Source organism: Mus musculus, chromosome 8, assembly GCF_000001635.26.
Source record: "Mus musculus strain C57BL/6J chromosome 8, GRCm38.p6 C57BL/6J".
NCBI classification, from domain to species: Eukaryota; Metazoa; Chordata; class Mammalia; order Rodentia; family Muridae; genus Mus; species Mus musculus.
In genome coordinates this window covers 35581191-35593445 of record NC_000074.6, presented here as the reverse complement: position 1 = coordinate 35593445, position 12255 = coordinate 35581191, and the positions used below count along the sequence as shown (strand labels likewise).

At 50.3% G+C, this 12255-nt stretch overlaps 1 protein-coding gene and 1 long non-coding RNA gene across 4 annotated transcripts in view; one reads left to right on the top strand and one right to left on the bottom strand.

The window, feature by feature from the left end:
• Positions 1-5657, bottom strand: part of Mfhas1 (malignant fibrous histiocytoma amplified sequence 1) — a 91661-nt gene extending 86004 nt beyond the window's left edge. For 2 of the 3 annotated variants that reach the window (NR_157105.1, NM_001081279.2), the window contains exon 1: positions 2088-5657. Coding sequence is in view for 2 of the 3 variants with exons in the window: in NM_001081279.2 (NP_001074748.1) it covers positions 2088-5073 (2986 nt within the window). In the remaining variant the exon portion in view is untranslated. The remainder of the gene's footprint in view (positions 1-2087) is intronic. The other variant, NM_001364259.1, reaches the window with a different exon arrangement.
• Positions 4426-10943, top strand: Gm16793 (predicted gene, 16793). Its single transcript, NR_040376.1, has 3 exons — positions 4426-4608; positions 8834-9118; positions 9684-10943. It is a non-coding gene; the product is annotated as a predicted gene, 16793 (long non-coding RNA).
• The last annotated feature ends 1312 nt before the right edge of the window (positions 10944-12255 follow it).

Below are 12255 nucleotides of genomic sequence, written 5' to 3'. Positions count from 1 at the left end.
GGAGGGGAGGGTAGAAATCATACCAGGCTCACTGTCTTATTAGCAGAATTCCTCAGCCCCAACTGGTCCTCATTCAATAACCTATGTCCTTCCCTTTGGCCTGCACAGCACCAATTTAATTCGCGCTCCAGCTCTGCATTGAGCAAGAACTGGTTTCAGAGAACTCTCAGTTGAGTACCCTTGGAAGTGCAGGGCTCCCCATCCCTTTGTACAGCTTAGTAACACAGTAAGGAAGGTGTTTACCTTCCGTGAATAAAATCCAATGGCAAACACATTGAGGCGTCCTCCAAGTCGGGACTGGTTGACAAGATACCAGATAATCACACAGAATGGTTGGCTCCAGTGACTGGTAATCCAGTATGGTGGCTTTTTTCACGCTGAAGAATTAAGCCTAGATCTAGGGCAATGGGCAGACATTGCCTTCGGAAACGTTGGGTATCCTATTCCTTCCGGCACTGTGACAAGCTGCCACTCGGGCTAAGACAAAGATCAGAGTGGCATTCACTCTTCCCATTCAGCACGCCTCAACCTACCCTGGGTGATGGGGGACCAAGGTGAGAAGGGCTCAGCCACCCTATTGTTACAGGGTCTGTGCGAAGGATGCTTGTGATGCTACTGACCAGGGGACTGCACACAAATCAGCTGTTAAAGAGCCTCAATCGACAAGGAAACAGTTCCTAGCAAAAGGCTGGAGACTAATTAACCAAGGGTGGGGAATGGGAAAGCTCCCAGACAGAACAGTAAAAAGACCAGGAGTTCCCAAGACTGGTAGGAAGAGACAGATGAAGGAGTACAAAGGACTCCTCTCTCTCTCTCTCTCTCTCTCTCTCTCTCTCTCTCTCTCTCTCACACACACACACACACACACACACACACACACATATACACACACACACACACAAACACACACACACAGGGTGGTGAAACTACCCTAGATTACATTACAATGATGGGCACTTGTCATTCATTATGCAATTGCTCAAACCCTCAAGAATAAACACCCAGAGGGATCACTAATATAAGCCAGAAATTCCAGGCAAGGATTCGAGGATTCGCTCCTGAGGGTGGAGGGATGGAGCAAGTTGGCTGGTCCCGTGCAGAGAATGATGAATGAGGATGGCGAGGCTATGCTGATAGGGAGGAGGCTGGGCAGATGGAAAGCCCAGACTTTCTGTTCTTCAGGGTTACTGAACCTTTAAAATGGGTTTGAAAATGAAGGTTCCTTGTTTGCTTGCTTGTTTGTTTTAAAGCTTAAACAACTTAGTCCTCAAATTCTCTCATTCACCTATAACTATATACAAAAGGGAAAAAAAAAACTATTGGGAAACACACCCTAGGAGGCTCTTGGGTTTTCTTTTTTTGCTTTCCCTTCCCTCACTTAAAAACCACCTTCGGAAAGCCCCCTTTTCCAAGAAGCTATCTTACGATGTATACAGAGCTCAAACTTGCCAAGAAACATCAGAGGAAACTCCCTTCAGACAAGTGAGTCCTCTCTCTCTCTCTCTCTCTCTCTCTCTCTCTCTCTCTCTCTCTCTCTCTTGCTCGCTGGTCAAGTCTGCACTCTCAAGAGGCAGGCATGCATTACAGACTGACTACTCAGCCATCACTCACCCTGATTACAGAACATTCTTTGAATTTCTCGGGAAAAGCCAGTCCTAACTCTAACTTGCTGGTTACACACAGACTTTAAACAAAAGAATATGACCCCCAACACAGACCCAGGATCCTCCCTCTGATCGACCTGAGTCTAATGCCTGTGAGAATGGAGGCTCAGACAGATCTAATGTCACACTCCTCTGACCTCTGTGTGGTCACCTAAGATTGCCTTCCGCAAATGCGGCAAGCTTGCATAGGACAATAAAGGCGAATTGGAAATGTGTGAATCTGGCAGTCTGAGTCTCTCTATTAGAAGAGAATGATGCTCGTGGCAGCATTTCACCTGGCCGACCGCCCTTCATTTACCTTGAAAGGCTTTCCTGGAAAGTCTATGAGACTACAGAAACACTCCTGCCACACGAGAAACAAAAGCCTCCAAAACACAACATAAGACAACCCGTCAGAGAATCCCAAACACCCTCTCTGCCTACCTGGGAAAGCGTGTGGATTTGGCGACCCTCTCTTAAGGCACTTAGAACAGAGGATGTGCACAGTGTAGTGCAGTCCAGGCCATTCCTGAAGTAGGACATTCAGTTCCTCTACCAAAGGGGTGATGGCTTGCCATGCGGTCCATATATTTGGTAGTGACGCATGGCTGGCAATGGACAGGGTGTCGGGCTGCAGAACCCCCTTGGCAGGTCTGTAACTCACCACCACGGGAACTTTCCCTCTATATGCAAAGATCTGAAATTTCCCATCCGACCTGTGCACCACGTGACTGTTGATCTGGACACTGTAACGTGCGAACAATCCAGGTGGAAAGGTGAAGGGAAAACTATATTCGATCTGTAACTGTTCAGCCACAAAAGACTGCCCGGCTAGGTTGGTGCCATTAATCCAGGCCTCTGCATGGGGCACCTCATTCTGCACGTAGCATGGGAACTTGTACCATGCCGCGGAGCCATTCAAAGGCTTGCCTTTGGGTTTATTGAGGCAGTAACAGAGTCCCATCTTCTCCAACAGCTCCAGCAGGAGCTGCAAGTCCTGTTGGGCCTGGACATGAGGCTTAAGCAGCAACCGAATGATGTGGGCTGGCAGAAGCCCATGCAGCAAAAAGCCTTCCACATAATGATGAAGCTGGGTGGCCCGGAGTGGGTCCTGACCCGGGCTGGGCACTGCTATAGTGGGGAAACTTTCCCCCTCCCCCTCCCCCTCTCCATTGGTCCCTAAGAGCAGTTTATGCAGCAGCAATGAAGCATCTCTCTGGAAAAAGACATTGAGGATGTCAATGAGGCGGGTGAGGTTGTGGAAGACATGCTCCTTGAGGGCTGGGCTATCCTCAAAATAGAGCAGTTTGCCGCTCTCGTGCAGGTAGGAAAGAGCACTCTGGAGCCGGTCCTCAGTCAGACCTGCCTGCAGGCCCAGGCGGGCAGAGTCCCACCAGCTCAGCCACAGTCGTTGTGCCTGAGGTGGCTGGAAGTGCAGTTCCTCCAGTACCTGCCAGGATCGAGGCAGGACTCGGTGTAAGTTGGGAAAGATTTCTCGGTGCTCAGCTACAGAGAGCAGCTTGTCTCGAAGGCGTTGCAATTGGAGGGGGTCCCGGCAGCTTACGGGCAACACGGGAGAGAGGATCTGCAACCGGTGGTTAAGCAAGTATTGAAAATGGGCCTTGCGCCTCCGAAGGTTCTTGTCTGAAACACCGTAGTAGGCTGCGTGAGGGCTGGCAGAGCGCAGCTCGAAGTCCCGAGCCAGGGCCTCATCCACCACCTTGGCTAGATGGCTAAGGCCCTCTGCATCGTTCTTCTCCTGCAGGGCAATCTGTCGGTGAATGTCCAGACATTTCTCCTCAAGCTCCCGCTCCCCACACAGGTCCGCATGCGTGCCTACAATACACACCACAGCGTGAGGCACCCGGGCCCCCACCCGATGCAAGAAGGAGCCCACGGTGGTAGGGAAGCAGCGAGGTTCATAGGTGGCCAAGTTGACCACGAGCACATACAGGGCTCCAGGGGAGAGGAAGAAGGGCTGTATCACCTCATAGCTTTCATCACCGGCTAAGTCATACACAATGAACCGCAAGCCCCGGGAAGCATCCGCTGTCCAGCTGGTCACCTCGATGCCCTTACTACCAAGGGGAGGGAAAGGTAGGTAGCTCTTCTCCTTGTCCCCTCCACCTTGCCCTCCCTCCACTTTGTCCTCGGTGAGGCAATGTCGAAGCAGGGTCTTTCCTGCAGCCTTGTGGCCCATCAGGAGCAGCTTGAGCCGGGGCTGCACGGCTGGCTGCGAATGCGCCAGTTCCTTCTGGTAGGCTGCGATGTAAGGGATCCCCTTCATGCAGACTTCGTAAGGGGGCTGAATCAGTGGGTTGTCCTTGATTTTCCACAAGCCTACCCGGGAGAGCTGGCCAAAGTTGTCCGGCAGCACAGCGATCTGGTTGCCCTGGAGCACCAGCTCCTCCAGGCCAGTCAGCTCCACAATGGAGTCTGGCAGGTACCGGATGCGGTTATTATCCAGCCACAAGGTGAGAAGCCGACCCAGCCCGGCGATAAGAGAGGGCACTGAGGTGAGCTGATTGCGACTAAGATAGAGCTCCTCCAGACCAGCCAGGGGCAGCAGCGCAGCAGGGAACTCCTCGAAGAGGTTGGAAGAGAGGTTGAGCATTTTGAGCCTCTGCAGACGGCTGAACTCGTCGGGCAGAGCCTGGAGCCCGTTGTTATCTAACATGAGGCTCTCCAAACTGGCCAGCTCGCAGAAGCCTCTGGGCAGCGTGCCAAGCTCGGCCCCGCTAAGCCAGAGGATCTTGAGGGCACGCAGGGCACTGATATCCTCAGGTAGGCCTCGCAGCCGGTTGCTGGAGACGTCGAGCTCCTCCAGGGCAGCCAGCTGCAGCAGCTGCTGGGGAAAGGCGGTGAGCTGGTTGTGGTCCACGTCAAGGGTCCGAAGGTGGTTGAGGCAGGAGAAGGAATCTGGCAGATGCGCCAGCCGGTTGAAGCTGACATCCAGCTCCTCCAGGTGGGCGAGGGCACCCAGCTGGGCAGGCAGGGCTGGCAACTGGTTGTGGCTCAGGTTGAGTTTGCGCAGCTCCCTCAGGGCGCTCACCACCTCGGCTCCCAGGATGGTCAACCGGTTGTGGCTGACGTCCAGTTCGGTAAGGTGGTGGCCTAGCTCCGCCACCGCAGGGGGCAGCCGGGCAAAACGGTTCCTGCGCAAGACCAAGACGCGAAGGCTGCCCAGAGCTGACCCCAGACCTTCAGGCACATCCTCGAGGCCGTTGTTCCCCAGGTTCAGCACCTCAATGTCCCCGATGTTGGCCGGCAGCACCAGCTGGGGGGCGTCGGGGGACTCCAGTGGGTCGCCTCCGGCCCCTGGGCAGCTGAGCGTGAGCTGGCGCAGGTTGCTCCGCAGCTTCCTGGCTCTCAGGGCGGCGTCCCGCCACAGCCTCACCGTCTTCAGGTTGCCACTGTCCTGGCCAGCCATGGCGGGGCCCCGCGCCGACAACCCTCACGCCGGTACCGGAGCCCGCAGCTGCATGCCGCGCTGGACTCCGGCGGGCGCCCAGCCCCCGGGCCCTCTAGCTCCCGCTGCTCCCGGGCCACCACCCCTGCGCGGCCGGCGGCCGTGGGTCCTAGCGCAGCCGGTGGCGGGCGGCAGCGACGCAGGCAGGTTTGAGGGGCTCCGGGCAAGCGGCTCGGAGCTGGGCTGCGGCCGCGCAGCGCGGCTCGCATTCTCCGTGCTCCTGGGCCATGGGCGCGCCGGGCAGCAGGGCCGCCGCCCGCCGCGCCGCGGAGGATGCCTGCTCCTCCTCCAGCTCCGCCCGCCTCGCCGAGCCTCGGTAGCCGACTCCAGCCCCGCTACCCTCGCAGCGGCGGTCCGGAGGCCGGCGGCGTCACCTCCGCGAGCTGCAGGAGGAGGGCGGCGCTCGGCTCCGCGGCGGGCATGCTGCGGGCGCAGGGCCGGGGAGCCGGAGGTGAAGGCGTCTCCTTGTCTCCGTTTCCCCGCGGCTCGGGCGGGAGCGCGAGCGCCGCGTCCCCGGCGCTTGGAGAGCGCGATCGGGAAGCTACAGCGCCGCCCGGTGGAGCGGCCCCCACGTGACCGGCGGAGGCGCCGCTTGTTCCCGGCACCGCCCCTGGGGCGGGAGTTGCAAGTAAGCGCAGGCTTTGGGGTTTGGGGGGTCCAGCTACAGTGGGGCCGGCGACGTGGACTTCGCCCTGCGCCAGGCGCACCAGATGCGGTCCTCAAAGCTGATGTGGGACTCCGGGGTCTCCGGGTTGGTTTCTCCTGCATCAGGTTCTTTGTTGGTCCTGGCCTCTAAGGATTTCTTATTCATCCCTAAGCATAGGATTTAGCTGGCTTTCTTGCTCATCCTTCCCATGCGCCATACATCCACACCTCTATAGAGCCGGCAGAATTTAAGGACCTGGGTGTCCAAGGAGCTTAGAACAAGAGGGTAGTTATAAAAGGCAGATGGGGGAAAAGCAAAGAACCTTTTAATCCATTTGATAAGTTAGTTATTGGGGACTATTTGTACTAGGTCAACCGAAGCCTAGTTTTCAGCTCCCCTGGTTTGAGCCAGCACATCTCAGGCCTGTTGTGGGTGGCTGGGGGTTGGAGGCCATGCAAGATGTCTTAAGTCTGTACTATCCCATTTAGCGCCACAGCCGAATGCAACATGCTACATCTTGAATCCGACATTCCCCGTATTCTGTGGATTCAAAGAAATGACCGTATTATCAGACACATTTTCGCTATTGCAGGGTTCAGTGTGGGCTTGTTTCCATTGAGAGGAAGTTGGTTTGAGATCATATCTATACTCAAGTAATCTCCGAATTTATCAAAGCCGTGAAACCTGTCAAGACCGCAGAGATCACCTCTACCACTCCTTTCCAGTTGCTTAATCACTTTATCTGAGGAACACCGACAGGCAACAACTGGTTGAAAAGGACAGTCACTTTCATCGAGGGTGTGGTCACTGATAGCTTGCCAAAGCTCCAGCAGTTGGCTCCATACCACGATAATAAGGGCAACACAAATTAGACTCAATTTGCAAGCAAACAAGCTATCCTTCCATTGTAACTGTCTTCAGAAAACTCTTCTCCATTTGTCATTAGATAATCGATCATTTTGTTTATCTGCTTAAGAGAGCTGAGTAGTGCCTGGGACCTGTCAGCTTTTAGGCATGCCCCTTATCACCCCGGCTATAAAGGAGGTGAGTTTGCCTGCAAGGAACAATCCTCTACTTGCAAAGTCCTGAAAGATCCCTATGGCTAGAGTGATTTTTTTCCTCAGTTCTAGAGTTTGAACCCAGGGTTTCCAGCATGTGAGGCAAGAGGCAAGGTGACTTCTGGGAGCAAAGTTCATACTGAGCAAGCTTGGGAAAAGCCTGTACAAGAGCCCCTGAAGCTACGCATGTTCCTGCAGGCCTGTCACTGCAGCACCTGAGGGACTGAATGAAGCAAGAGGGTTTAAAGTGTGAGGTCATGGTAACATTAACTTCTTCAAGCAAAGAAGAACGTGGAGTTCTTTGAAAGCCAGGCTACTAAAAACTAAAATGTTAAATCAGGAGAAAGAATATTTTAAGTAATGGGAGAAAGGAAGAAAGGAAAGAAGGAAGTGAGGAAGGAAGAGAGTGAGGAAAGGAGGGAAGGGGGAAGGGAGGGAGGGAGAGAAGGGGAAAGGAAGGAAGGGAATGGAAAAGAGAAGGAAGGAAGGAAGGAAGGAAGGAAGGAAGACGGAAGGAAATGGAAAAAGGAAGGAAGGAAGGAAGGAAGGAAGGGGAAGGAAGGAATGCAGGAAGGGAGGGAGGGAATGGAAAAAAGGAAGGAAGGGAAGGGAAGGGAAGGGAAGGGAAGGAAGGAAGGAAGGAAGGAAGGAAGGAAGGAAGGAAGGAAGGAAGGAAGGAAGGAACTAAGTTCAAATAACTTCTGCCATGGATACTCATCCTGACCTCCTGAGCCTATGCTCCAATTCTAAGTGGTTAATTTTCTGTTGTGTCTAAGGGACATGCCCTCTCCACATTCTAGAACATTCTATATATGACCTTAGATTTCAGGTGTCGGCAGCCTCCAATCTGGATCTAGAGCAGTGTAGTTTGTGACTGGGATTTCCTCCATGGCCCCCACACAAAAGTCTTAGTCCCTAGCATGTCACTATTGGGAGGTAGCCAAAACATGAAATAAGCCCTAACCAGAGGAAGTTGGGTCATTGGGTTGTGCTCTCAAAGAAACTAGTGAAACATCATACCTTCCACTTCCTCTTTAACATACCAGGTGGCATGAAACAAGCACCTTTCCACCATATGCTCCCCTGCACCCTTCCACCCGCATGCACCCCGCTCTGATGTCCTGCTTTGACAGAAATTATAAAATCCGGACATGCTAATTGATCCTGGAGTGAGCCAAGATCAAGGTTTTTATTTGTAAGTCCATTAACATAAATAGGATGAGGTAGTACCTTGTGCTCATTAAAGGGAATCAATCATGTGTAATTATATATATATATATATATATATATACATATATATATACATATATATATAAACATAACAATTTTAGGGTTGTACAAGGGGCATTACTAGCTGTGTGCCCACAAGGCTTCTCACTGGTGTATGAAACTAAGGTTAGGACAAGCAGAACCCACATCTGTGTGTGTGTGTATATATATACATATATGTGTGTGTGCATGCACATATATATATATATATATACATATACACATATACACATATACATATATACATATATACACACATACATACTAGCACATTTATATATTTAGGTATGTAGAATATGGGCCTCTATAGTTACTCCCACATCCTGCAAATGGCAGGTTTCTCCCATCTCCCTTTTCCTAACACAACTGACTCAGTTTGGCAAACACAGATTCTGATTATCAGAAGTTCTCTTGCCTTGGATCCTTACCCAACGTCATGGATCCAATCCGCAGACTTTCTAAAACCTTCCAAGTGTAGGCCTTTTAGTTAACTTGTCTTTCTTCCTCTGACACTGTAGCCCCTGAGTATAATAGCACCACTGAGCTGCTCTGTGAGTATGATAGCATCCCATGCATAGAGCCTTGGCCTAGAGTTTAGGGTGCACAGTCTTTTCAGGGCTGGAAAGAGTCAGGCTGTAGACATGAGCCTCAGATGACAGGAGTCCCTAGGCATCCCAGATAAAGATCTTCCATTTACTTATCTGTCAATACCTGCCTGAATGAAGGAACAGTGTGCTCTTATCCCTAGCTAAGACTGGCTACAAACTCCAGCTGAATGTTCCTGTCCCTACACATCTTTCCTGTATTCCATCTTCGGCATCCTTGACTCTCCTCCATCTTGACAGATCTTTGACTCGCACCCAAGCTGAAGTTTCACTGCCACCCATGTGACCTTGTACCTCTCCGAGATCTCCACCCTTATCATATCATCAGCCTTACCCTCTCAAAGGGCACTTCACCATTTCCTCTCCTGTGAATATGCATTGAGATGGGAAACTTCCTTTGGATGCTGGCTTCTTCTCGGGTCTCTCAGGTATGTAGTGTCATATTACAGTTTTCTTTTGTTTTGTTTTTTGTTTTTTCAAAAAGAACCTGGTAAGGACAAATTATTTCCTCCCAGGGATTAAGTTTGCAATTGGAGTAAGTGCTACCAAATGACTTTCACACAGGGAAGACTAACCAGGATGCCCTGTGCCTAAGATGATGGGAGCACCCCAGACATCCCAAACAGACATCCTCATTTATGTGTCTGTCAATACCAGGCAATACAAACAGTTTCTTAACTCCGGACTTAAGTCACCTGCCTTTTCTATTTACATTTTTCCACCTGCATTAAAGAGGCATGATTCTAAAAATCAGCTAAGTGCACTCTGCCTTGAAATTTTAGTCTTGTCAGTAGCCATTTGGCCTTTTCATTGGAGTTGGCTAATGTGCCAATTCATACAAAACTGAGGGTTTCCCAGAAAGAGGGGCGTTCTGTGCTCAAACCCAGGCATCCCTGAGAACTGACTACAGCTACTTCCCCTACTGGGTCTTTTTTTTTTTTTTCTTTCAAAAAGGGAGCTGTTTTATCGTGCTCTTCTTTTATGTTTTAGTAGTTCCAGAAAACACTGTGTCCCAGAAAAGCCATTCCTTCGCTTGGTTCAACTGCTTTGGACTCTGAAAATAGCTCTGATTTCATTCACTCAGCTGCTCTGGAGTTCAGAAGTGAAGACACTCGTGGCTGGAAGTTTTAACTAACTCTGGAGTATAGAAAGGACCTGTCTGGTCCTAAAACAAAATTTGCTGATCAGGAAACCCTACAGAGCTAAGGGCAATCAGGGCCAGGTTACTACATCTTAGGAGAAGGTGAATTGAACCCTCAAAGTCTGGAAAGGTTGAGTACCGCATCTATTTGGAACAAGCTCAGAACCTTTTAGAACCTTTACCTCTTCCTTTCTCAAATGGCCTCTATTTCTGAAAAGCCAAATTAAAAAGGAGACGGGCTATTCAAAACCTTGGAGGTGAGATCATCTGTGCTATCTTTAGCTGAATAGGGAGGAGAAGTATTGCAAAGTGTTGGCTAGGTCTAAAATTACAAGAGAGGAGAAGTCTGGGGGCCCACCCTGGCATCCATGGTGAAGGCTGAAGTGTTCAACGTGCAACTACTTAAGAAGAAACTTCCACTATTGCCCTCTTTCTATAGCCAGAAATAAAGGCAGCATGGTAGTCATGTTACCCAGGCCACTGATATCGAGTCCCAGTGACTGCAGTGTCTGAGAGTCACCTCGGCCAGTCACAGTAGCTGACATGTATAAAGAATTTCCATGTCTGCAAGGCATGGTGCTGTAGCTTTTTATCTAATACTCACAAGTTTCCTGAGTTGGGGGCTCTAATGCTACCCCAGAATTGAAATCCAAGAGACAATAGTAGTAAGATGTAAAAGCAAAGCATGGCAGAAGGCAACGCTCAGACAGCTGGTCCCTGAGCTTGAAGATTTGTGGAAGGTACATGTGACCAGTCTTGGCTCTCTGGGTATTTTAAGCCAAAGAGTAGTAAGGCCAGGTACAGAGGAGAACTGGCATTGGCTTCAGGGGACATTGTACTGGGCTCTTATAGATACATTCAAAGAATGTCACGCTGGGCAGGCACAAACCTCTTAAACCAACAGTCTTCCCAAACCGTGGCTCAGAGCTTGACATCGGGACCACAAGCTCGCTGCGAGCTGTTATTTCATTTGCTTTACATGGCTGGTATTTAAAATCAGTGTCTATGCAACCTGCACCTCAATTAAAAGGCAGTTCATAATCTATATTTTGATAAGGATTTTTTAAAGACTCATTTGTCAAGCTGAGATTAAAGGCAAAGATCAGACATCATTTGTTTGTGTTAATTTTTTTTTTAAGTCTCACCGTTTCTTCCCCCCAAATTTAATAATGTGCCTTGGATGTGCCATCTGGCTTGAATGCAAGCCAGTTCCTATCAGCGCTGGGGAAGAAGCCTGAGATTGGTCACCTGGCTGTAAGCAGGGAGAATGAACAAGGCTTTCAGGATGCCAGCTCCTCCAGGGGGCAAAGGCAAATTGCACCAATGTGTTTGTTGTTTGTTCTTTCCCTGGGTCTACAGAAAACAAATTTATCTTGGAACAGGCAGCATTCAGTTGAACGTTGGCTTGCTTTCTGCTTCCTGGTCAAGTGGGAACACGTAGGCTCCCATGGAAGAGAATAACCGGCAATGTACTTTTAGCATCTGTTGAGAGTCCTTTCAGCTGAAGACATTCATCATGGGCCATTTTATTTCCCTGGAGGCCTGAGGATTTATCACATTGTCACCTGGAATTTCAGAACTTTGTAAGTGTGTCCACGCCTACCCACCTACTCACCACCACACTGACTGGCTTCCCACCAGTTCCAGTCCCAATCCTGCATCAGACAGTGTCTTTCCAAGAAAAAGAAGGCAAATTGATTCAGAGGAAAATGAACAGAAAACACCTGTGAAATAGTTGTGGCAAGTGAGATGGACTTTGAAATGAAGTGGATGAGATGAGGGAGGGAGGGAGCAAGGAAATGATACAAGAGAAACACCGAGTCTGCTTTGTACCAGGGAGCACTCCATAGCAGGCTTTGGAAAACATTTTTTTAAAGGTATTTTGTTTATTTACATTTCAAATGCTATCCTGAAAGTTCCCTATACCCTCCCCCTGCCCTGCTCCCCTACCCACCCACTCCCACTTCTTGGCCCTGGCATTCCCATGTACTGGGGCATATAAAGTTTGCAATACCAAGGGGACTCTCTTCCCAATGATGGACCCCTAGGCCATCTTCTGCTACATATGCAGCTAGAGACACGAGCTCTGGGGGTACTGGCTAGTTCATATTGTTGTTCCACCTATAGGGTTGCAGATCTCTTCAGCTCCTTGGGTGCTTTCTCTAGCTTCTCCATTGGGGGCCCTGTGTTCTATCCTATAGATGACTGTGAGCATCCACTTTTGTATTTGCCAGGCACTGGCATAGCCTCATATGAGACAGCTATATCAGGGTCCCTTCAGCAAAATCTTGCTGGCATATGCAATAGTGTCTGGGTTTGGTGGCTGATTATAAGATGGATCCCCGAGTGGAAATCAAGAAGAAGGAAAACTTTTAATTGGTGCTTTGACTTATGGTTTCAAAGGTTTTATTCCATCCTCATCAT